A 26,870-nucleotide genomic window follows, 5' to 3' on the forward strand; every position below is an offset into this window, starting at 1 on the left:
CCCGCTCAGAGCCGCGTGGTGAGGGGGCGGGGCTGGGAGCTCCGGGCCGAGCGGAGGGAGCAAAGCCCAGCCTGGAGCTCCCGGCCCCACCCCCTCCCCACGCGGCTCTGAGCGGGGCGGGGCTCAGGGGCCCCGGCGGAGATTCAGCGCTTGATGCGCTGAGGCTCCAGGAGAGGGGCGGAGGCGGGAGCCTCCGCTGTTCTCTTGGGGGCCCCTGCGGAGCCCGGGGCAAATTGCCCCCTTTGCCCCCCCCTCTGGGCGGCCCTGGATGAGGCAATGTGGAGGATGCTTGTTCTGCTGTTGCCAATGCTGTGCTTATTCTGCACACGCCTCTTTATCCAAGGCTTTGAATCAGTGGCAACCACCAGAACTAAAATTATTTTTAAAAATCTCTCTCTTTGCTCAGCTACAAAAATCCTTATGAAACAAACTGGCTCCTATTTCTTTGCGGAATGCCCCCTGGAGAAAACAAGAGGGAGGACACAGCTTTGCAAGCCATTAGGCATGCCAAGCTCTCACATAGCAATTTGATTGTGCTAAAATCCCCCTTGCAAGTCTCTGGACAGAGGTCATAGTGTTTGGGAAAATGAACTATTGTCTTAATGTTTTGTAACCACATGAACCCTTGTGATGCCACTGACCCACTTACAAATAACAGTGTGTCTTATTTCTCACAGGGCTTCCAAAGCAGCTGAGGACAGGACCTTAAGGAATGTCACACAGTAGGTGCTGAGACAACTTGCACTGACCAGAACAAACAAAGATGGCAGTCCCTATTTGAAAGGAATTAAACGCGTAGACTCTCATTAGGAAGAAACAATGTCAAAAAAAGGACGTAGCAAGGGCGAGAAGCCTGAGGCACTGATTGTTGCCCTGCAGGCTGCCAATGAAGAGCTCAGGACCAAGCTAACAGACATTCAAATCGAGCTGCATCAGGAGAAATCGAAGGTGAGTGAAGAGTCAGTATTAAATGACAGTATCTGCAAAGGAGAAAAAGATCTGGAAAAACTGTATAACAGAAAATCAAGGCAGGCACATATTTTTTTAACCAGAAGACAGGGCCTGATTCTTCTGTACTTACACCATTTTTATCCCGACTTCAATGGAATTACGCTCTATTTACAAGGGGGTAAGTTAAAGGAGGCTCAGGCCTATGAAGAAGAAGTTTGTTGACCTCAAGATCCTGGCTGCATTCCAAGTAGTTAGATTTATCCTGCCACCCTTAAATTTGGTGTTAGTTCTGTGACTGCCATGTTTTTCATTTGTTATCTCTGCCTACTGTGTAGTGTTGCTGTGCATTCTCGAAGGACTTATTTTGGCCACTCCAAAGAGGGTTGCATTTCACTAGTGAGTGAAGTGCTCCATAAATATATAATGTGTGATTCTGTGCTGTGCCTCTAAGGCTAGGTGCACTGCATTATAAACCCAGGTCTATGGCACCCACGCTTGCGGTACGGGTGTTTCCTAGCCCACACCTGAACTTCCACTCTGCATTAAAATTGCTAGACCCAGGTCTCATAATCATCTAACGCATCCATGCAGCACTTCAGAGTCAGACCTTCTGACTCTGGTCTGCAGCTTGAGCTGTATGCACGCTGCACACTGCAGCGACTGAACCCAAGTCACAGTAGGACTCTGCCTCTGAGCCATCCCCGAGCAGGGTCCTCAGACCCGAGTCCTAAATGCTTGCTTACCCAAGTCAGACTAATCTGTATATGGACAGAATGGAGGCTTGGGCTCAAACCTGAGACAGAACCTCAGTTTAATGTGCAATGTAGACCCTACCTTCAGGTGGGGAGGATCCACCAGGGGAAGGGTCCCAGAGCTCAGGCTCCAGCCTGAGCCGAACATCTACAGGGCAATTTTTAGCCCTGAAGCCCAAGCCCCACAAGCCTGAGTCAGCTGACCTGTGCTAGCCACAACCATGCTGCTGGTCTTTTATTCAGTGTAGACATACCCTTAAGGTACATCTACACTGCAAAAAACCTCAAACCCATGGCAACAAGTCTCAGAGCTGTGGTCTACAGATACAGGCTCACGTTACAAGGGTAAAAATAGCAGTGTCGATTTTCCTGCTTGGCCTCTAAAACTCAGCGAGGGGGGTGGGAGTCAGAGCCTAGCTCCAGCCCAACTGGAAACAGCTACATTGCTACTTTCACCCCCGTTGCACAAGTCAGAGTCTGTAGACCCAGGCTGAGCCTCTCTGCCTCAGGTCTTTTTCTTGCCAGGTGACATACCCTAAGAGGCTGGAGAGGCCCAGTATAACTTAGACAGCACTTGGGGTCTAAAGTGCAGCAGCCTCCCAGGGATCTCTATGGGCCGGATCTCTTCAGTGCTGTCCCACCCCAATACATGTCTGTTGCGTCAACCCAACAGCCCCCTGAGGCCTGCGGGGCATCTTCAGGAAGCAGCTTTACAGCCGACTTCTACAGTGCCTGCAGAATATGGGGGGTTTAGGACTCTTCATGCCGCTCCAACTGAAAGGGACCGGAATGGGGGTGACGGATCTCACCCACACTGTAAATTTCTAGCTGTCACTGTGCACTTGCTCTGCAGAGAGGGTGCAGATAGCCTTTCCACCTCCTGCTGGTCGTGCTTGCAGAAGTAGATGGTTTCAGGTTGGCGAAACATCATCCAGTTTTGAAGTTGCTTTGCAATGTAATGGGGTTTTTTCCCACTGCATCACTTCCTGCTTTCTTACGCTCAAATAAATGTGTTAGTCTCCAAGGTGCCACAAGTACTCCTGCTTTCTTACAGGTGCTTCTACTCAGGAGCCCATGACATTACACGGGTGCTCTGGAGTCTCCAGTGCATTGCCAGGTGCAATTCAGAGTGTTGCTTTTGTCCTATAAAGTCTTATACATTGAGAGATAAGTGTCCCTTGGATGCTAGTGAGATAGGAGCCCTCTTTAGTTTTAACAAGATGTTCTTTATGAGCAGCAAACAACAGTAGTCCCATGTTATAGTTGTTGTTGATTTCTTATCCCTGAGTACTGAGTTTATGGCCAATGCTGCCCAGATGCTAGCACTCTGAACCTGCCACTGAGCCACAGTAGCAGTTTCAAAGGGCAGCACTTAGTGCTGTGGGGTTTTTTTTCCAGTTGATTGTAATTGAAGCCTGTGACAGAAATTCTTTGACTCCTTCACAAATAAGCATGGCCTCAGGCAAACAAACCTAGGCTGGGCTGCTTGTAGCGTCCAAAACTGAACAATAGCAAGTGCTTTAGCTTCCATCGGGTCTTTTATCGTGAAAGGCTTTCTTATCCATATATCAAAGCTAATGGCAATCTCAGAGGCCCATTGGCCAGTTGAGAGGAAATCAGTTTCTTTAGTTGTAGCAGAAACAAGATGAAAGAACTAATAGACAGTTTGGGGTTATCTGAAGTGCTGATAATCTCTGGGGGTGTTTCTCCCCTCACCCTCCAGTGAGATTTATAGCCATTAATTGCAACCCATTTTAACATGGCAGGATTTGCAAGCAGCAAGGAAACTTCGAATTCATCCTGCATCTCAGACTTTTCCAGCAGGCTGATCTCAGAACCTGGAAAGGCACAATGGTTTTTCAAGCCTTGGCACTGATGTCTTAGCACACAGGCAGGGATTAGCTTCTCTTCTTAGGAACCATAGGCTGGCTGCCAGGAACTTGAAGGCGTAGTGAGTTTCTCTCATGTTTTCCACTTCCTTTTCTCACTGACCCTCTCTGTCTTTATTTCCACTGTAACCCTAGGCTAATAGTACGGTAGCTCCACTATGGTATGCTGTTAGCTGTCAGGGAGGGCTGTGAGCACTCAGCCCCTTTGAAAATCAGAGCATTCATATTTTGTGCCTAAATACAGAGCTTGGTGCCTAATTTTAAACACCCATGTTTGACAACTTTGACCTGGGCTGTTGAAGAGCTTGGTGCCCTAAGAACGAAGTTGAATATGAGTCAACAACGTGATGCAGTTGTGACAAAGGCTAATACCATTCTGGGGTGTATTAACAGGAGGGTCATATGTAAGGGATGGGAGGTAACTGTCTCACTCTGCCTGGCACTGGTCAGGCCTCAGTGGCAGTACTGTGTCCAGTTCTGGGCACCACACTTTAGGAAAGATGTTGACAAATTGGAGAGATTCCAGAGGAGAGCAACAAAAATGATAAAAAGTTTAGAAAACCTGACTAAGAGGAAAGGTTAAAAAACCTGGGCATGTTGAGCCTTGAGAAAAGAAGACTGATGGGGGGACGTGATAACAATCTTCAGATATGTTATCAGGGTTGTTATAAAGAGGACTTTGATCAATTGTTCTCTGTGTCCACTGAAAGTAGGACAAGTAGTAATGGGCTTAATCTACAGCAAGGGAAATTTAGGTTAGCTATTAGAAAAAAACTTTCTAACTCTAAGGGTAGTTAAGCTCTGAAATAGGCATCCAAGGGAGGCTGTGGAATCCCCATCACAGAAAGTTCAAAGAACAGGTTGGACACCTGTCAGGGATGGTCTAGGTTTAGTTGGTCCTGCCCCAGTGCAGGAGGCTGGACTTGATGACACCTTGAGGTCCCTTCCAGCCTTACACTTCTATGATTCTATAAGTTGTTCACTGGATTTTTTTTAAGAAGCCCTAAGAAACACACTGCTCGGTTTTTGGATCTGACTAATACTTGTCAGGATAACTTTGGTGACCTGAAACTGAAGTGAAACTGGACTTTTAGGACTCTTTTCCCCCTTGGAGATATATTTTGGTTGAGAATATATCTGAGACCACTTGGGGACAGAATGGAAGAGAAACATGTCACCTCAATGCATATTGCATACAGCATTCTCTAGCTTTAGCATATCCCATCCTTCAAATCAATTATGACTGTAAGCAGGCACCACCCGTGTCTCCTGGAGGGCTTTCAACTGAGGTAGTATTTTATTATTATCATTATTATTGTTGATTTTTTAACTTTCCTGGCCTTTCTCACTTTAAAAGGTTTGCTCACTCTCTGATTCTTTATAGTATTTTTTAAAGGAAATTGCCACGGGAGTTTTTAATCATTTTTAAATCCTTCCTTTCCCTTCTTACTGTAAATAATAAGCCTGTCACGTTCAATTCTTATTGAAATCTCTTTCTTCATCAAGTTGCATTCCTTCATTGCATGCTCATGTGAGTTTGATTTGTAGGGTTGCTAACGAGCTCTAAAATGCACATACAAGTTTGTTGGATAAGGTTAATGAAGATTATTGGGTTGCTCTATTATTGCAGGGTGGGTCGTTGCACGGGCAACAGGCTTCAGTCATTTGTTTTGATGAACAGCAGTGAAGTACTTGTGTTGAGAAAAAATATGTAGGGACAAATGCTGAAGTCCTCACTGAGGAAAAACTCCTAATTAAGTTAACGAGACTTTTTGCCTGAGTAACGATGGGATAAAGTTGAGTAAGTGCTTTTGGATGTGGCCTATATTTTGTCATACTGAGGGTGCTGCAGGAATCGATGAGTATCTCAGGTGGCTTCCTGCCCTGAGTTGCAGGAGTGTAGGGGTACTTCAGATGGGCATGTTTTATAACATATTTCTGGCAGTTGATTTTCTTTTCTTCCCAACCTGTAGGTCAGCAAACTTGAAAGAGAAAAGATTCAAGAAACTAAGCGGATCAGAGAATTGGAGCAACGCAAGCAGACTGTGCAGATCACTGAACTTAAAGCCAAACTCCATGAGGAGAAAATGAAAGAGCTGCAGGCAGTGCGGGAGAACCTAATCAAACAGCACGAGCAGGAAATTACTCGGACGGTTAAAGTCAGAGACAGTGAAATCCAGCGCCTCAAGTCAGCACTGTACGCTTTGCGGGACGGGAGCAGTGACAAAGTAAGGACAGCGCTGACCATTGAGGCTCGTGAAGAGGCCAGGAAACAGTTTGACTCCGAGCGCCTTAAACTTTTGCAGGAAATTACTGAACTAAAATCTGCCAAAAAGCAGGTGGACGAGGCCCTTACCAACATGATCCAGGCTGATAAGATCAAGGCGGGTGATCTTCGGAGTGAGCATCAGTCCCATCAGGAAGCCATCTCTAAGATCAAATGGGAGAGTGAAAGGGATATTCGCAGACTGGTTAGTAATCTCCCTATGCACCAAACAGCTGGGGTGACTCCTTACAGCCTTGTTGATTTGCCTCTAGTGCTGATAGCTTTCCTGTTCAGTCAGACCCGGGCAGTGCAAATTAGTTTGCAAACAGATTAAAATACTCCCAATTACCACATCTCTCTCGGAATTAGGTGAGATGAAGTTGGCGGGAGCTGCTCATGTGAGCTACTCACGGGGCTACTGGAACCCAGGAGAAAATATGCTAATAGTATATTCTGTAACAAATTGGTAGTTTGTATGTGTATAAATAGATACACACACACACGCGCACACCACTGCCGCCCTTTCTGGATGGAATCAGAGCTTCTCCCTGCTATGGCCCTATACTGCTAACAGGAATTCTCTTTTAGCTCGAGTGGTAGGGGCCTGTGCTTTGGAAGCAGGAGGCTCTCACCGGATTCACTGCATAAATATTATACCTGCCCTCTACAGCAGGAGACATCAGTTGCTTCTGTGCTACCCATGGCCACTCAAAACTTCACCACAGCAGCAAGAACAGGCCCCAGATCCTCCTTCCCCAAAAACACCAGTCCCCAGCCCTTGGGTTACAGGAGAATTTCAGTGTGCGGTATAGGGCGTAAAACATGCAGATTTATAGCTTTACCAGATGAGTAGATGTAACACCTTTGCCTGGCTTAACTCTTTCTATTAGTCTTTCTATTTCCTCTCTGTTTGCCCACGTGTATTTCTTTGTCAAACATTCTGCTTAGGGGAAAGTGGAGTTCTCCTCCCAGCTTGCAGTGCAGCAGCAGTAGCTCTGTCACAAAGAAGACTGTAGCGACGTTCTTCTCTGCAGTGACTTTGTCTTTCTAGCAATCTGACACAAAATTAAACCACCTGCACTGCAGGTGCTGGGGACTTTAGCTAGAAGTGGGACTGAACAAAAGCCCTCAGCTGTACATCCCTGAAATCCAAACCCAGCTCTATAAGACTCCGTCTTTGTAGACATGAGCAAGATCCTGCCTTAGGGCTAGTTTGTGCCATTGGACTGTGTAGGGAGCTGTGCAGCCCCAGGACAGCTCTGGGATGGATTATGCCTCAGAAGGCACAATTCCTAGGAGAGTGCCAGGGAGTGTGTGGGGAGCCCTCTCCATACTCCTGGTCCTGCCCCCCTCTACAAACCTCTCAGCCTCTTTTGGGCAAATTACACAGAGATCTGTGACTGACCGTTCCTGGTTCTTGCCCGGTGTGTTGAGAGAGGGAAAAGGCTTCATGTGCTTTCCTTCTTCTACCAGCGTTGTCCCAGTCACCAGTGCTAAGGCCAGGCACAGTCTGGCACCTAATAGTGGACTGAACAGAACCATTGGATCCAAACACCCCAGAACTTGGGGGGTGATGGAAATCTAGATCCAGATTTGGCTGCTGGGGCCCATCCATAATTGTTAATTATATGCAACATAAAATCAAATTAATCTTCAGAAGCCAGCAGCATGCAATGTGAAGGTCTCCAGCAAAGAGGAAATTCTGGTTTTTGCCACACTACAGTTTCCTCCAGATATTCCAAGAGGTTTCCTACATGTTACTAAATCTCAGGTTTGTATTTTCAACAACCAGAGGATTTATCGTACTGGCTCAGAATACTGGACCATCAATTCCCTCTATCAGTGTCCAAACCTTGTGCTGCAGAAGAAGATGGGAACAAAAAGCCATGCACCCAGTCAAATGCGCAACACTAAGCAGCACTTAGATATGCCAGTGCTAGGTACTTCATTATTTCAGGTAGGTAGGTAGGTAGGTAGATAGATACTCCTCCTAAAATCTTTACTGATGAGCTTAGATCCCAAAACCGTAGCTTAGCTGTGTACAATATCTACCATTTTTATTATTGGCCATAACATTAATTATTTATTATTATTATTATTAGGGCAGTCAATTAATTGCAGTTAACTCACATGATTAATTCAAAAAAATTAACCGCAATAAAAAAATTAATTGCAATTAATCGCAGTTTTAATTGCACTGTTAAACAATAGAATACCAGTTGAAATTTATTAAATATTTTGGATGTTTTTCTACATTTTCATATGCATTGTATTCTGTGTTGTAATTGAAATCAAAGTGTACATTTTTTTATTACAAATATTTGACCTGTAAAAATGATAAACAAAAGAAATAGTGTTTTCCTATTCACCTCATACAAGTACTCTAGTGCAATCTCTTTGTCGTGAAAGTGCAACTTACAAATGTAGATTTTTTTTGTTACGTAACTGCACTCAAAACAAAACAGTGTAAAACTTCAGAGCCTACAAGTCCATTCAGTCCTACTTCTTGTTCAGTCAATCGCTAAGACAAAGAAGTTTGTTTACATTTACAGGAGATACTGCTGACTGCTTCTTATTTACAATGTCACCTGAAAGCGAGAACAGGCATTCACATGGCCCTTTTGTAGCCGGTGTTGCAAGGTATTTATTTACGTGCCAGATATGCTGAACATTTGTATGCCCCTTCATGCTTCAGCCACCATTCCGGAGGACATGCTTCCAAGATGATGTTAATTAAAAAAATAGTGCATTAATTAAATCTGTTTTACGCACATTCTGCCATATATTTCATATTATAGGAGTCTCAGACAATGACCCAGCACATGTTCATTGTAAGAACTCTTTCACTGTAGATTTCACAAAACTCAAAGAAGGTACCAATGTGAGATTTCTAACCAACCCAAGGTTTAAGAACCTGAAGTGTCTTCCAAAATCTGAGAGAGACGAGGTGTGGGACATGCTTTCAGAAGTCTTAAAAGAGCAACACTCTAATGTAGAAACTACAGAACCCAAACCACCAAAAAAGAAAATCAACCTTCTGATGGTGAGATCTGACTCAGATGATGAAAATGAACATGCATTGGTCTGCACTGCTTTGGCTGTTATTGAGCAGAACCCATCATCAGCATGGACACATGTCCATTGGAATGGTGGTTGAAGCATGAAGGGACATATGAATCTTTAACGCATCTAGCACATAAATATCTTGCGATGCCAGCTAAAACAGTGCCATGCAAACTCTTGTTCTCACTTTTAGGTGACATTGTAAACAAGAAGCTGGCAGCATTATCTCCGGCAAATATAAACAAACTTGTTTGTCTTAGTGATTGGCTGAATAAGAAGTGGGACAGAGTGGACTTGCAGGCTCTAAAATTGTACATTGTTTTATTTTTGAATGCAGTTATTTTTTGTACATAATTCGACATTTGTAAGTTCAACTTTCATGGTAAAGAGATTGCACTACAGTACTTGTATTAGGTGAATTGAAAAAATATTATTTCTTTTGTTTTTTTACAGTGCAAATACTTGTAAAAAAAAATAAATATAAAGTGAGCACTGTACACTTTTTATTCTGTTGTAATTGAAATCAATATATTTGAAAATGTAGAAAACAGTCAAAAATATTTAAATAAATGGTATTCTATTATTGTTTAACACTGTGATTAATCGCACAATTAATCGTGATTAATTTTTTTAATCGTGCGATTAATCACGGTTAATTTTTTAATCACTTGACAGCCCTTATTATTATTATATATTAAATTTAATCTAAAAGGAAATTGGAATTCTAGTTGAGCTAATAATATACTTGCAATGCCCCAAACATGTATTTGATCCATTAGTGTCAGGGTAAGAGAAGAGTTGTATTAGATATTACATGATTTCTTACTGCACGTTGTGGTTATGGCTCTGTCTGCAGTTGCTACCTACCAGCTATTCTAATACAAATGATAGTATGGAAAGATTTTAAATAGTGGAGGGGAGCAATGTTCTCTGCTTTAGTCTTCATGGTGTCATCAACAGTTATACAAATAACACAGAAGGTCAAATTCAGTGCTGAGGCAAGTGGCTACAACTCCACTGGCTTCAGAGGAGTTATGCCCACTTGCAACAGCAACAAATTTGGTCTGGAAAGTTGAATTCACGATTTGGCAGGTAAGCGCAAAAGAATAGTGATTTGAAAATTCAAATTAATTCTTTTTTCATTTTTAAATCGGTGGGCTAGACCCTAGTCTGGGGTAGATCACAATATTGCCATTACCCAGTGTTCAGAAAAAATGAGAAATCAGACCCCCGAAATCAGGAGACTGGTTTAGTAATCATGAGAGTTTCAAACTAATGAATGTTGGGTTCTTTCTGATTGGCCTTTTGCTTTTTTGAGCCTTATGGTACTCTTGTGTCATATTTTCAAGCTTTTCTCTTAATCCTGAGGACTAAGATCTTCCTTTTTTTTCTTAACTGGAAGCTCAAACTCTCACACAATGCCATGCTTTGTGGGCTTTAAGATAAACCGTAAATAGCATGAGACTCACAACAAAATTGTGAGAGCTGGCTACACTGATCAACTCAGCCCAGCTGTGGATGAATATTCTGTGAGTGATTTGGTATTTTAAGCAGAAAAAGAATCCCTTTTTAAAGCTTTTGTTTGTATAAGTATCATGCACTAGGTCAGACTTTGATCTCATTTACGCCAGTGTAAATCCACTGTATCTCCACCGGAATCAATGGGATTGCATCAGATTGACATGTGTGTAACAGAGAATAGAATCTGGCCTAGGGTTACCACCTGTCTGGGTTTTACCTGGACAGTCCAGGTTTTGGCTTCTGTATCTGAGTGCCATCTGGCCCATTAATTTGAAAATATACTTTTGGGAGGATTTCAATATGCATGAAAGGTGACAGGATTAGTAAATATCTTTGAGGCTCTGGGCAAAATTCAGCACAGTCAGCATTCTGGTTTTGGGGAAATGACTCGTGTAACTTTCACAGATTAACGTGCACTTTTTTCCCTGAGTGTTTTACAAATTCTGAGTCACTGAATTTCCTTAGGCTCAATGGCGTTTAGCTGGCTCATACCTATCTTTAAAGTTTTCAGGGCTTATGTGCAGTGATCTTATTCTAAACGTTAGTTACCCCTTTCTCTTCTAGTCTTCCAGTGTAGCTGCCTGGATAGCAACAGTCATCCAGATTCTAGTGAAAGGGATGAGACACTTCAATATGTGCTGGATCTGCCTGGAACATTAGGCAGGAGTGACACAGCTAATGAAACTTATGGACCTTGATTCTCCATTCATTAGAATGACACTGCCAGTAGGGAGCGGAGAATGAGGCCCCTAGACTGCAAGTCTACTAATAGAGGGGTCAGATCCTCAGCTGATGTAAATCAATGAAGCTGTGTCAATTTACACCAGCTGAGGATGTTACATTTGTGTAAAATGAGTATGCAGACCATATCCTCAGCTGGTGTGAAGCAAATTAGCTCCATAGCTAGGGATCTAGCCTAATCATATTAATTTTGGTTGTTTTACACTTACTTTGAACTGGTCCTGGTGCAACACCATCAGCTCTGGTCACTCTAGCTGGCGCTTTGGTCTTCCAGAGACTGTGCATGTTTGATGATGATGATGAAGGTGATAGACTAAACTCTTGGTCTGATTTTCAGAGAAGGTGAGCACCCGCATCTCTCATGTACATCAGCAGCGGGTGAAGGACATGGGCACCTTTGAAAATCAGTCCATATTTTGTGTATTGATGTACTTCTATATCATTCAATGTATGGCCTTTGCTCATCATAGACTGACTAATCCAATGCGGTAACTATTTGTTTTTTATGATGTTGAGGAAGTGTGTAATCCATGAGTTTAGTTTACTATTTAGCCGCAGATACAGTGGTGAACATAAGGTGACCAGACAGCAAGTGTTAAAAATCGGGATGGGGGTGGGAAGTAATAGGAGCCTATATAAGAAAAAGACGCAAATATCAGGACTGTCCCTATAAAATCGGGACATCTGGTAACCCTAGGTGAACAACAACAGTAAAGTGATCTCTCCTTACTCCTGCAGTGCTGACATTCTGTTGGGCTTGTGCAGTAACACTGCTTTTATTTCTTAATTCAGATGGATGAAATCAAGGCTAAAGACAGAATCATCTTTTCCTTGGAGAAAGAACTGGAGACCCAGACAGGCTATGTACAGAAGCTCCAGCTGCAGAAGGAGGCCCTGGATGAACAGCTCTTCTTAGTGAAGGAGGCGGAGTGTAACATGAGCAGTCCCAAACGAGAGATCCCAGGAAGAGCAGGAGATGGGTCAGAGCACTGTAGCAGTCCTGTAAGCAGGTTTAAATGTAATCCAAAATACAGACAACGGGCTTTATTTGGGTTGCAAAATTATTTTGCCTAATTCCTGCATCATTTTCATGCTGCTATAGTAGTTAAGCCTCACTCTGTGAAGTGTCTTCTAGTGGTAATTCTAATTACAGGAAATAGTTCTTGGCACAGGAAATGTCTGCTGGACTAAACCATTCAGGGCCTATTTCTTTACTTACACTTTTGTGCAAAGCAGATATAAGAAGATAAAGGCAGTTGAGAATGACAGTGTTTTCCTTGTTTTCCAACCTGAGGTTCTTTCTGAAATAACCCTCCTAAGTAGAGTTGTTCAGAAAATAAGGGGGAGGAGGGTGTTTCTGAGGAAAATGTCTACAAAAATGAAACATTTTTAGTTTTTGTCAAAATTTTCATCAGAAATTTTTAATTTTTAATCAAAAAACAAAACCAGAATTTTTATTCCAACAGCTGAAAAATGAAAACTTTCATCTGAAAATTGTCAGAAACCGAAAAATATTCCCATGGAAAAAATGTTCAAGGAAAGCAGGCACTTTCTGAGAAAATTTTAAATCAACAACCTAATTTTCCATCAAAAAAGTTCCAATGGAAAAATTTTGACCAGTTCTGTTCCAGTCTAGTAACCCCTTCTATGAATCTTCCTCCTCAAATATATCTGCCAAAGTCCAAAGGAAGCCACCCTCAAGGTTCAGTGTTAGACCTATCCAAGTTTCTTCCTTGCAAATGTTTGTTTCCCTTTGCTTTGAGCAATTAATGCTTCCTGAGCCAATGAGTTCAAACCAATGACCTGAGCTTGCACCTTATTTGGTCATCAACACCAGTGCACACTGAATGTAAACTGCTACCAACAGAATGGCATGCCATTTGCACCCATGTTGCACATGAGTCAATGACCACACAAGCTGCATTGGATAGTACAGAATGAGGTCCATGCTGTTTTAACTTTTGCCCATCATCTCAGTACTTGTGACAGACATTGTAAATGATGTCAACCTTAAAAATGGGTTTCATTTAATTAGAAAATGATGGTTCGTCTTCTTTGTGAGCATTCCAGTCCATTTGTTTCTTGTCCAATGGACAGTTTCAGAGGAGCTAGAAACTAAATATTCTTTCTTTCTTTCTTTCAATTTACAGGATTTACGCAGAAATCAGAAGAGGATGGCAGAGCTGAATGCCACTATCCGGAAGTTGGAGGACAGGAACACACTGCTTGTAGATGAACGAAATGAACTGGTGTGTGCTCTTGTCTGTGTCAGATTGGGGAGGCGAGGAGCTATAGGAAAGGAAAGAAGAGGAGTCTCCAAGGGTGTTAGAGGCAGAGAAAGTTCATGCTGTGACCACACACTACCTCTAGAGCCCAGGGGCATGAGGGGGTTGGAAATGGCATTGTGATACTCAGGTAGGCTCAGCTGCCTCAAGGCCTAAGCCAAAGCCCATTGAAGGCAATAGCAAGTGGCTTGGAATGAGGCCCTCGGACATTAGTCCACCACATTCACTGCCCTCCTGGTATTTGCTGTCTCTTGTGTTTCATTTTAACACGCTACCATTCTGTGTATCATGGAATGCCTGAGGAAACACCTCATAAAGCACAACATGGTAGCTCATTACATTTAAACCCACGAGGCAACAGTGGGCAGCCAGGGCCAGCCCCAGCTGCCAAATGAATCCAGCTCTTGCATCTCCTGGCCCCACTCACCCCAGCCAAGGGCTCTGTGGATGATGGTTACATTAGAATTTCTGTTGGACTCTAGGTCTCCTGCCAGTCTAGGGCTCAGGTCCACAGTTCATAGGGGTCTAAGCTTAATCTACCACAGGTCAGGGGGTTCTTGAGGAGCCTACCAGGAAATTTCACAGTAACCCTGTCAGCCAATCTGAGATGGATTTCCTGTTTCACTGGTGACATGTTTTTTCTAGTTCTGCTACAGATGAACAGCCCACAATCCCTGAACTCCAGCAAGGACACTGTGTCACAATAAATAAATTGGACTCATAGGGCCATGATTCGATCTCACTAATTAACCATTGACTTCAATGGAGTTACACCAACATAGATCACAGTCAAAATTGGTGAGCCTGTCTGTATTCGCTGCCTTGACCTTTTCGTATCAGGGGTTTCTGAGCGAACAGCAGCATCTGGTCAGTATACTGTAAATCAAAGACTGACTGTTTTTCAACATTTTTGGCATACAAGAATAGCCAGGTTGAGGACAGTATAAATAGCAGATCTATACAGAATGGATTACAGAGTTGCCTGATTTAGGAGGTTAATATTACTAATTTGGATAGTAGGGGTTATAGACTTGCCAATTAATCTGATCAGAAGATAATAAGGTTTCTGTCCCAGAATCAGGCTACACAGAGTATGCAAAGGCCCCCCGGGGGTATGACAGGACGCTCACACTGAGGCAAATATAATCTTAAAGACTTTTATTGAGATAAATGGAATTATAATTAAATAATAATTAAATGGTATTATATACTATAAAGCTTTTGATTAATATACTCACACCCTTTCTTGATGACCTGGTGATAAGAGACAAAGGACCAGCCTCGCCTCAGGTTCCTTAATTCTTGAGTGGGAGGTGCAGAGTTTAGAAGAAGATAGAGCTAAGAACTATTGCAGCTAACTTAGGGCTTGTCTACACTACTGGCCGGATCGACGGGCAGCGATTGATCCAGCGGGGGTCAATTTATCGTGTCTAGTATAGATGCAATAAATCAACCACCGATTGCTCTAGCATCGACTCCAGTACTCAACGAGAAGCACAAGGGGAATCGACTGGACAGCATCTCCCACTGACACACCGCAGTGAAGACACCGCAGTTATTCACATAGCTGAAGTTGCGTAACTTAGATCGATTCCCCCCACCCATGTGTAGACCAGCCCTTAGAGTTTTACTTAACAAACTGATTTAAAACTTAAAATTAAACTAACAGACTAATAAACTAAGAACGAAGAAGCTTGGAGTTTAGAAACTTAGAAAACAAGCTCCGAAGCACAAAACTTAGAAAAACTCTCAGAAGCTTAGAAGTTTAAACACTTTTTTGGCAAGGTGGGTCACCCTCTTTTATAGGGCTTGAGCACTCAGGCCCTCCTTCCATGTCCAAACTTAGTGTTCTCACCCACAGAAATGCTGGGGTACATTTACTCCATAGGCTGGTATGTTTGTATGTATTGATGACATATACATACATATTAATGACATTAGATCATTCTTACATTTGTTATTTTTGTCCTCCCGATTATTTCGGTTCTTTCCTTGTCGTGTACCTGTGTACAGAGGGTATGAGCTTCGGAAAGTCCCCTATGCCAACCAGCTTCAACACATCCTTTATCTATCTATGTTAAAGGTGGCAGCCATATATGGACCTTATGCCTTAACTCATCACTATTTATCTAGGTGAATGGTCCTAGACATATGTATACTAACTTTGCTATTTGGGTGAAAGGTCCCAGACATATGTGTGCTAACTTTGCCTTAATTCATCATACAGAATGTGGCCTGTGGGTCCCTTGTGTTACAGCCAAACTACTTTAATATAAACCTATAAACCTATTATAATAAAACAAACAATCAAAACCATAAGAAAATAAGAAACCTATAAGAAAAGATATATAGGCAAGCAAACAGGTTAGCCCTAGAGGCTACAGCAGTAAATTCATTCCTTTATCAGATTGACTCTTAGAATGGGATAGGTATGCCTTTAAGGCCTTGTCTACACTTGCAAGTTGGAGCTCATTAAATCAGCTCTGGGTGCCCTAACTCCTGAGGTATCCACACTGGCAAGGCACTTAGACGGGACAGCATCTGCGGACCCTGCGGCTGGAGCGCTCCTGGTAATCTACCTCCACAAGAAGCATAAAGCTTTCTGTGCCTGCGCCGGGGTGTCAGTGTGGATGACGTGTTGCATTGCTGCACTGTGACTGGCCTCTGAAAACGTCCCATAATCCCCTGAAGTCAAGTGGCCACCCTGGTCATTGTTTTGAATTTGGCTGCAGGCGTGCGGATATCCCCTTTCAAAGCTCCGTTTCTGACAGCACGCATGCTTATCTGCTCTGGGAAACAAAGCAAACCATTACAGTGGAATGCTCCTGATGAAGAGGCAGGAGTGTGTGGGTGTGTGTGTGTGACAGAGAGAGAGAGAGGCACGAGGGGTGAGGGGTGGTGTCAGGTTTCCCCCTTCCCGCCTGCCGCTGTCTGAATTTACAAGACAGCATGCTGACACACTCTGCCCCCCAAAGCACACTGTCTTCCCCCGCCACATACACACAACACACTCCCTGTCACACTCCCCCCCCACACTCATTTGAAAAGCAGCTGAGCAATCTAGTAGGATGCCCATGGAACAATGGGATTGGGAAACCTGCATCATGTGATGCTGTGCCTGCCCCATGAGGCATTGCAAACCCTTTCCAAAGCACGTTGCAGCCACTTGCACCCTGGGATAGCTACCACAATGCACTGCTCTCTGTGGCATTGCAAGAACTGCTAATGTGGACATGCTGCAACAGTCACAAGGAACACAGTGTGAACACACAGCAGCGCTTTCCCTGCTGCTGTCTCCGAGGGCTGGTTTAACTCCCAGAGCTCTACATCTGCAAGTATAGACATAGCCTAAGTGCACATCAGTGCTTTTTGATCTTCAGCATTTCTGCAGTTGTGGTAAAAGATTAAGGTTTTGAAAAGCAGAGCTGTTTCCATTACGTTCATCATGGAAGCAGTAACCATAATTAACTGAGTATGTGTTAATATAGATATCTTGTGTGCCTCTATGGTATTAGTTAATTAATACTTGTAAATGATGTCTTACCAACATTTTGTCTTACCAACATTTCAGTAATACAGCAAAATGCATTACTTGTATTGATTTGATTATGTCTCTCTCTCAAAAACTTGGCTTCTAAAAGATGATACCATTAACATTCACCCTACTTTGCTCTTATGGATATAAACTTTTAAATTACTGAAGTCTTTTTTAATGAGAAAATGCCACGTCTTTGACAATGACTGTAAACAGACCTTAGATAATGGGAGTATTTATTAAATAATACAGTATGACTAAGTACTGTGCCATGGAAGGAAAACACCCAAAGGACAATGGAAAAGGGACAAAGGGCTTGATGCCTAAAATATGGCAACTTGAAATTCCTCCTTCCCAGCCAGAAAGGATTGTTTTGTTTTGTCCTTTTAAACAGGAACCCATAACCCATGTTATTCAGTGGAACTCATCCGGTAAGGAAGGAGGACATTTAAGTGGATAGGAATATAGACATGGGAATATTAGAACATGCTACTACCTACAAAAATGTCTTATTGCTGTTAAGCAATGGTTTGATTAAAATAAACCAACTGGTCTGTTGTCCATCAAGAGCCCAAGCTATGGATGTGATATTTACTATCAGCATGACTAGGGCCATTCAAGGACCAATCCAACTCTTTCTTTTGGTAAGAAAGTCAGTATGACACAGTCGACAGGTTCTACTCCCAGCTCTGCTTCTGACCTGTGGGTGACCTTGGACAAGTCATGTTGTCGCTCCATGCCTCAGTTTCCCCATCTGTAAAAGGGGAATAAAGATATTGACCTCCTTTGTACAGTGCTTTGAGAGTGCTATATAAGAGTTAGATGATATTATTTTGTCAGTTCCATTTCATACTTTTGTTCAGGGCTTTGTTGGGACAATAGTCACCTGGAAAGGAGAGAGAAGGCTAGAGCCCATAGCGAAGGAAGGAAAATCTATTTTTAACCTGTCATTATTATTCATTATTACAGCTGAAACGTGTTCGAGAAGCTGAAAAACAATGCAAACCTCTCCTTGAAAGGAACAAGTGCCTCACCAAGAGAAACGATGAACTGATGCAGTCTTTGCAGCGCATGGAGGAGAAACTCAAAGCAATCACAAAAGAAAATGTAGAAATGGTTGGTACTGAACACCAAGCAAAGATCTGTGTATATATGTGCACTTCCACAGGCTTTGAAGTGGTCTTTCATAAATTAGATTTACAGGCCTTCACCATGAAAAACAGCTGTCCTCTCAGTTCATGTCTTACTGTGAAATTTTCCTTCCATCCAAGCCTGGCTGTAATTACTTTATGGAAGGGAAAATATTAAGAGCTACATTTTCAGCCAGCTTCATGTTGGTCTTTGCATTTGCATTTTTATGTGCACATCTGTGGCAGATAAAGAGCATCATCTGCCTCACAGAACCCCCGCACATCAGGCATTTGGGCAGCCTGGTGCATGCATCGTTTGTGGGCATAACTAGATGCATGTGGAAAAGTGGGCATACAAATGTGAGGTCTGGAGCTGTAAACTGCACCATAAATGGAAGGCCTAGAGCTGTACATTTCACCCCAAATATTTGTTCTATTGTGTGTGGTTGCTACACTTTTTTACATGTGGGAAAAGCTCTCATCTTTATAAATCCATTAACATGGAGCTGCTGCCGTTTTCAAAGGGGGTATAACACTTCCCCACACTCATTTTGGTACAAATAATATCTATAGCTACAGCCAGGAATAGTGCAGCCAGGTGCTGAGCAGCCTTGCCCCACGTAGCATTTGCTAATGTATCTCATCCCTGATTTGTGATTTCCACTGCACATCGCTTGAGCAGGCTGGTTGCTTTTCCATGTGGGTGCTGCTCCACTGGTGATTAGGATGAGACTATCAGATTCATTTTAATTTCTTCTGCAAGCAGGGATTTGACATCCACCTTAACAGAGGTTAAAGTCACAGGGTTAATCTACCCTAAGACTGTGTAACCAATCCATGTCCTGCAAACAGACAAAATTAGTGTTGACACTACAGACATTACAACACTTGTTCTACAGCTCTACAGACTTCTACCACTTCCACTCAAAGAATTCTCCCTCGTGCTTTCTGTGTGCCAGTCACTAGAGGGCAACATCACATATAACTAGATAGTAGGGCTGTCGATTAATCACAGTTAATTCATGGGATTAACTCAAAAAAAATAATCACAAGAAATTAATTGCAATTAATCGCATTGTTAAACAATAGAATACCAATTGAAATTTATTAAATATTTTTGGATGTTTTTCTACATTTTCAAATATATTTATTTCTATTACAACACAGAATACAAAGTGTACAAGGCTCGCTTTATATTATTATTTTTATTACAAATATTTGCACTGTATAATGATAAAGCAAGAAATAGTATTTTTCAATTCATCTCATACAAGTACTGCAATGCAATCTCTTTATCGTGAAAGTGTAACTTACAAATGTAATTTTTTTGTTACATAACATCACTCAAAAGCAAAACTTTAGAGCCTACAAGTCCACTCAGTCCTACTTCTTGTTCAGCTAATCGCTAAGACAAACAAATTTGTTTACATTTACGGGAGATACTGCTGCGTGCTTCTTATTTACAATGTCACCTGAATGCGAGAACAGGCGTTCACATGGTTGCAAGGTATTTACATGCCAGATATGCTAAACATTCGTATGCCCCCTCATGCTTCAGCCACCATTCCAGAGGACATGCTTCCATGATTATGTTAATTAAAAAAATAGTGCATTAATTAAATTTGTGACTGAACTCCTTGAGGAAGAATTATATGTCCCCTGCTCTGTTTTATCCACATTCTGCCATATATTTCATGTTATAGCAGTCTCGGATGATGACCCAGCACATGTTGTTTGGTTTACAAACACTGTCACTGCACATTTGACACAATGCAAAGAAGGTACCAATGTGAGATTTCTAAAAATAGCTACAGCACTCGACCCAAGGTTTAAGAATCTGAAGTGCCTTCCAAAATCTGAAAGGAATGAGGTGTGGAACATGCTTTCAGAAGTCTTAAAAGATTAAGACTCAGATGCAGAAACTACAGAACCCGAACCACCAAGAAAGAAAATCAACCTTCTGCTGGTGGCATCTGACTCAGATGATGAAAATGAACATGCATCGGTCTGTTCAGCTTTGGATCGTTATCAAACAGAACCCGTCATCAGCATGGACACGTCTTCTGGAATGGTGGTTGAAGCATGAAGGGACACATGAATCTTTAGCGCATTTGGCACATAAATATTTGCAACACTGGCTACAACAGTGCAATGCAAATGCCCATTCTCACTTTCAGGTGACATTGTAAACAAGACTTGGGCAGCATTATCTCCTTCAAATTGTAACCAAACTTGTTTGTCTGAGTGATTGGCTGAAGTAGGACTGAGTGGACTTGTAGGCTCTAAGTTTTATATTGTTTTATTTTTGAATGGAGTTATTTTTGTACATAATTCTACATTTGTAAGTTCAACTTTCATGATAACGAGATTGCACTACAGTACTTGTATTAGGTGAATTGAAAAATACTATTTCTTTTGTTTTTTTACCATGCAAATATTTGTAATAAAAAATAAATATAAAGTACACTTTGTAGTCTGTGTTGTAATTAAAATCAATATATTTGAAAATGTAGAAAACATCCAAAAATATTTAAATAAATGGTATTCTATTATTGTTTAACAGTGCAATTAATCACACTTAATTTTTTTAATTGCACTATTAATCGCTATTAATTTTTTTAATTGCTTGACAGCCCCACTAGATATTCTCATGCAGAATAAATTACAACTTAACTCCCTGGCATTCTCTCTTTTTTACAATTATGGGATGGTAAAGAGTAGTAATGTCATGACAATTTTGCAACTGATGCAGATTTAAAAGAACATGAAAACATTGCCTGATTTTTTTATTCCAAAAGGGGGAATTTTAAAATACTGACTTTCACTTTATCTTCCTTTCTTTCTATATATATATTTTTTTTGTCTTCTACACAGAGAGAAAAAATGACATCACACCCTCCATTGAAGAAATTAAAATCTCTCAATGACTTAGATCAAGCTAACGAAGAGCAAGAAACTGAGTTTTTAAAGCTTCAAGTTATAGAACAACAGAACATAATTGATGAGTTAACAAGGGTATGTCTAGCCCATCAGGAATTAAAAGCAATCATGTCTAACTGACATCTTCATCTCATAACAGACAGGATTTGAGTGGTAACATTTTAAAAAGAAGAATGCTTTATTATATCTAGGATCTGAATTTTAAAACGCAGTCTCAGAGTACAGTTTTGTGGGTGCAATTATGCGTGGGCACAGTTTGTGTCATTTTATAGATATGTGTAATCCAGTCATCAGATGTCTAAATGACAATTAGCTGTAAGAAAAAATTAGTTGCAAGAAAGAAGAATGATGTCTTATTCAAAATCAGGTCCCCAGTGCGTTTCACAAAATGATATCCTAAAAATTTACATGATCAGTAATATAGTTTCAGGATTCAATAAAATAGAAAACAGCAACCCTAAAATAGATATACTAGTTGCAGAATGTCTTATACAATTAGATATATGCAATATAGTACAGAATACAGATGCAGAGTTCTGTATAGGGAAGAGAAAAAAAATAAGTTTGCAGATGAGAAATAAAGTGATGCAGAAAGAGAGAGGATTGTTTCAGATTTTGGAAAATGAAGAGGGAGAAGGCTTTGTACCCCCAGCGGGAAGACTGGTTTTAACTAAGAAAACAGGGGCCTCTCCCCAGTTTTAGCCTTGCCGAAAGGATACATTCTTCATTGCACTGTTCACCCCATCAGTAATACTGTACATCTGAATCTCGGGTACATCAGTGAGGTTAAGAAGTGCTGATGTTAGAATCCCCTAAACAAGCCTCTGATGTGACATAGAAGCAGATGTTGTTAGACAGTCATTCACTAGTCATTTGGATACAGCTCTTAATGTTCAATGCCCCTTTCCAGGACATTTGCAAGATGATATGAACAAAATCAGATTCCAAAGAAATCTGTTGCATCTTCTAAGACATCCTGCTTGGGACACCAACATGAAGTCAACAGTAACACAGCCCAATGACTTTGTGATAGACAGATATCAACGATGCATCTGCAGACAAGGCAAATAGTATACTTCAAGTCTCATGGCCCCATCCCACTCCCCATGATGACCAGGCCCTGTACAAATTGTTGAACAGAAATGACAGCTACGCTACATAAGTAAATACCTAGAGCTTCTTTTCAGATGTCATTATTTCTGGTCACCCTTTTGACCTTAAATAGCAGTGTTCTGCACAAAGAACTAGGTCCTCAGCTTGTGTAAATAAGACTAACTCAATTGAAGTCAATGGAACTATGAAATATTGGATCATGTAATTTCTTAACTGTATTTTCCAGGATAGGGAAAAGCTGATTCGTCGCAGGAAGCATAAAAGAAGTTCAAAGCCAATTAAGGTAAGAGGAAAACTAGGCTGTCTTACTGTAATAATGCCAGTGGGCTTTTCAGGAAAACAATCAGTGAAAACCTGAGGAAACAGATGATGGTGGGTTCCAATAAGCTCCCTTAGCAATGGAGTTCAAAGGAATCTGAATTTCTTTGGAAAAGCTTTTCAATCCTATTTTTCCTTTAAAATAATATAATTATTTGCCACCTGCTTTTCTGTAGATACCAATTTCAGGTCCTGTTGGGATCAGATTTTTGTCCTGAGACACTCTTCAATCTGTCTGTTGTTAATACTTATACTGCAGGGCCAATCCTGAAATCCTTATTCACGCAACACTCCCATTGACTTTAATATTCTTGTGAACTGAAATCCCTGGCTCAGATCCTAAGCAGCACTCAGCTCAGAAGAGAAGAAGGGTGCAGAGGCCTTAAGTCATTTGTGGTGCTCTGATTCTCAGTCTAGTCCAGTCCAGTCCAGTCCGTGGAATAATTTAGAGCAATCTGAGGGATGAGCTAATTTACGCCAGCTGCCAGTGCTTCCATCAGCTGGATTTAGGGAACCCCCAGCCATATCTCCTGTGCCTTAGAAACTGTTAGGTTAGCTCTGTGCCACCAGAGGACTCTCAAATGGCCAGATTCACCAGGTTAGGGCAACTTTTTTCCACCAGAGTAATGCAAGCCTGTCCTGTCATTCAGCAGAATCAGGCCCAATAAGTCCTATGGTAAATGGAGGTACTGTCACATAACTTCATTAAGGATTTTAAGGTTGCACACAACAGGCAGATCTGAGGCTAAGGAATGAGCCCAACGTGTCCATGCTTAACTTTATTTCTAAGCAAGCAACCAGAAATTGTACTGCTCAGCAGGGTATGGCAGTGCTCTTCATTCCAAAAAAAATACACATACACAAGGATTTCTCAGTATCTTTAGTTCATCCCTTCTATATGACTCAAACAGTGGGGATTTATTAGAGGACTGTAATCTGACAGCATTAGAAGAGAAAAGTGCTGTAGTGCAAGAGTGCATCTTAAATTCTTACTGAGCCATCTGTCTGCATAACTATTCTACTGTGTGTGCCAAGCATCAAATGCTGAAATCAGTTCCCTGAAATCCAAACCTGCTGGTTAAGCAGCTCTACCATCATAGGATGTGACTCACATTTTTTCTGTGATGTGTTTAATTCAGTCTAGATGGCAGGATATTCAACCTTAACCAAAACACGTAGTGTGAACAGCATTCTCGCTGCGGTAGCAGTTACCACACCAGTTTTACTTTCGTGTAACTCCACTGACTTACTCAAGATATACAGTGAGAGGAGAATCAGGTTCATCATCTTAGTTCTGCACAACAGGACACCTCTGGTATTGTGGCATTCTCCTTGCAGACAGGACTAAAAGATGGTGGCCTTGCTCTGAACAGCTTTATATAGTAACAACATACGATTCTATTCCCTTCGGATGAAGGTGAAGGCTTCTCTCTTGGGATACTGATACTCTCTGATGCTATATTGTCTGATAGTTTTAGACTACAGGCCAGATGCTCAATGGATGTGAATGAATTAGCACAACTCCACGGACCTCAGTACACCCGCTGATGATATGGACCTATGTTTGGTTCCTTTCAGAGGGATCTGGTGTTTGGAAATGCAACTCATGGCTCTTCTTTCATGTCTTGTGGTTCTTTTAAAGTTTCTACCAAAGTGTTTTTGGAACAGGCTAACACTGCTCCATATACAACCCAGTGCTGTTTGCCTCCAAAAGGAGTTCAGAAACCACATGTTCTTCCTGTTTTAGAGACATATAGTCGATACTGTTTTTGGCTATGATGATGACTCCATGGACTCTGAAACCTCATCCATGGCCTCGTTCAGAACAGACAGAACACCAGCAACCCCAGACGATGACCTGGATGAGGTAAGAATTGGCTGTCTCGCTATAATTGGAGCTAGATTTTGAAGAGAAATTAGTTCGCAAAACAAGCAGCCAGGGCCTCAAACATTGGGTGTACAATGGGTGCTGAGCTCTTCTGTCAATTAGGCCTCAATTTTGGATATGGAGATCTTGAAAATCTAGCCCTGAGCTCTTTGGAAATCTAGCCCCTAGAGCCTGCAATAAGCATCACTAAATATGCAAATTATTTGTATTGTTAAGCTTAGGTTTCATTTCTTTTCAATTACTTTGTTGAAAGGTACTTGTAGCTGGTACTAGTCTGGCCAACCAGTTCAGCAGTCATGTCCACCAGGCAGGAAACTGAGCCCCGAATCAGTTCCTTTGGGTAGTTCCACAAACTTGCTTTTCCCAGTTCACCTTGCATATCCATGGCTCAGTCCTCCCCCATCAGTTTTTCAGAGTCCACAATTCTCTCCAGGCCCTGAAAGTGCCTTAACTGAGATCCCAGCATTGTACTTCCAATAGTAATGAACCACAGACACCCTCATGTACTGACACCATGAGCCTCATCAGGGACAGAACACAGGGGCCTTCAGCACTAAAGGCAGAGAACTTACCACCTAAGCTGAAGTAGAGCTCCTTTACCTGCCTGGTAGTGGAAGACAGGGGAAAATCCACTAGAGGAAGCCATGATCCCATGTACAAGCAAGCCCATGTACTACAACATGAATGATGCAGTCATTCCAGAAGGCACCCACAGTGGGGCAGTGGTTAGTACTTCTTAGGAAAAGGTACCCAGATAGAAAAACTTCCTCTCTGCTCACAGTCCTTCAAGCATTGTGTGGCAGGGAGGATTTTGGGGACAACAAATTTGTTTGAATCTGTACGTCTCATTGCTGATGCAAAAGGTAGTGACAGGCCTTGAGCCAGAGTCTACTCTCACAAGCTGGACTAATTCCACAGAAGTCAGTGAGCCATATTTACTACCCAGATGCCTCTGGCAAGCGCGAGTCACACTTGGTGCAGGAGGGTAGCAGTATAATTTGCCCACACCTCCTGCTCTGCCAGGATGTACAGGCCAGAAAGTGGGAGGGGCTAGCTGGGAAGGAGGCAAGGCCAGAACACCCAGCAGATGTGCTGATTCAGTGTATCCCAGCCCCAGCCCCAGCCTGATTCTAACACTATGCTCCTGGACACAAGGCAATGGCAGTCCCCCTCCAGGAGTGAATCCCTGTCAGTGCAGAGAGTTACAAATTGTATTTTCCTGTGCCTGAACAGGAGAGTCAAACCTTCTTAGTGATGTGGAGTTGCTCTGGATTGACACCAGTGTCACTGAGAAATGTGGTAGAAATCTACAAAGCCTTGTGATCCAAGCAGCCCTGGTCTGTTTTCCTTACAACTTGCTAAATCTGGTAAAAAAGTGACTCCAGACCCAGAATGGTCATAATCTGAAATAGACCACCACCACCACCACGAGTTTCTTTTAGATGAAAAATCCATAAATATTTTCTAAATTCCACATCTTTACAACCACTGCAACATGCTCGTTACCAATCTGTTTTGACTCAAGCACTCTGGTTGACAATACATGGTAAAGCTGGAAACCTACGTTGGCCACAACAAGCCACATTTTAGGCACTTCTCTCCTTTGCAATGCTCCTGTGTCTGCTGCTTATACAGCATGTTCTTTCTGTTCATATAGAGTTTAGCAGCAGAAGAATCAGAGCTGCGATTTCGACAGCTAACAAAGGAATACCAGGCCCTGCAGAGGGCATATGCATTACTGCAGGAGCAGACTGGAGGCATCATAGATGCTGAAAGAGAAGCCAAGGTCAGTCTTTGTCTGAAGGGGTGGGGATGTGTTTAGCTGCAACTAGAAGCCAATGCATACAAACCTCCCAAAGGAAAGATCAAAGTGGCATCTAAGACACGGTTGCTAAAGGACAGTTTCACTCATTTTGCAGAACATATTTAAAAGGGCAACATTATTAAAGATGGACACAATGGATGGACCCATAATATACTATTTACCTGCTGAGCCAGGAAAAATGGGTGATTCTGTACATTGGTACAGACAATTCCCCTTTTTGTGCATCAGAGTGCAGGTTTTTGCAGGCACAAAGGACACCTGTAGGTTTTTGTGGGTTCAAACATTTCATCTTCTTTTGAACATGCGTTTGAAAGTCTTTAACAGGTAGATGTAGTTATTCTGTTCAAAGTTGCTAATTATCCAGTTTACATTAAATCTTCCAAGACTAAAAGATTTCCCATCTGTAGTGTGGGGATTATTTATTTCTCCCACCTTTTTCCTATCTTGTCTATTTAGAATGCAATCTCTTCAGAGGAGGGACTGCCTCATGTTGTGGTTTTGTACATTATCTAGCACAATAGAGACCTGATCTTGGTACTACTGTAATACAATGAATAGCAATTATAAGATTTGGGACCTGATTCTCCACTGCCTAGGCCCTTGTGTCATGATTTATGCCAGTGCAAACCAAGTATAAAATGGGCATAAAATGC

General features: G+C 42.0%; 1 protein-coding gene across 1 annotated transcript in view; it reads left to right on the forward strand.

Moving 5' to 3' along the window:
• JAKMIP2 (janus kinase and microtubule interacting protein 2) overlaps positions 1–26,870 on the forward strand; it is a 106,465-nt gene that overhangs the window by 60,675 nt on the left and 18,920 nt on the right. Inside the window, exons 2-10 of the mRNA XM_045027597.1 lie at positions 678–948; positions 5,566–6,063; positions 11,976–12,185; positions 13,334–13,432; positions 17,973–18,119; positions 21,008–21,148; positions 22,413–22,469; positions 24,252–24,371; positions 26,050–26,178. Coding sequence (XP_044883532.1) covers positions 820–948; positions 5,566–6,063; positions 11,976–12,185; positions 13,334–13,432; positions 17,973–18,119; positions 21,008–21,148; positions 22,413–22,469; positions 24,252–24,371; positions 26,050–26,178 — 1,530 coding nt within the window. The 5' untranslated portion in view covers positions 678–819. The remainder of the gene's footprint in view (positions 1–677; positions 949–5,565; positions 6,064–11,975; positions 12,186–13,333; positions 13,433–17,972; positions 18,120–21,007; positions 21,149–22,412; positions 22,470–24,251; positions 24,372–26,049; positions 26,179–26,870) is intronic.

Source organism: Mauremys mutica, chromosome 8, assembly GCF_020497125.1.
Source record: "Mauremys mutica isolate MM-2020 ecotype Southern chromosome 8, ASM2049712v1, whole genome shotgun sequence".
In the NCBI taxonomy this organism is placed as follows: Eukaryota; Metazoa; Chordata; order Testudines; family Geoemydidae; genus Mauremys; species Mauremys mutica.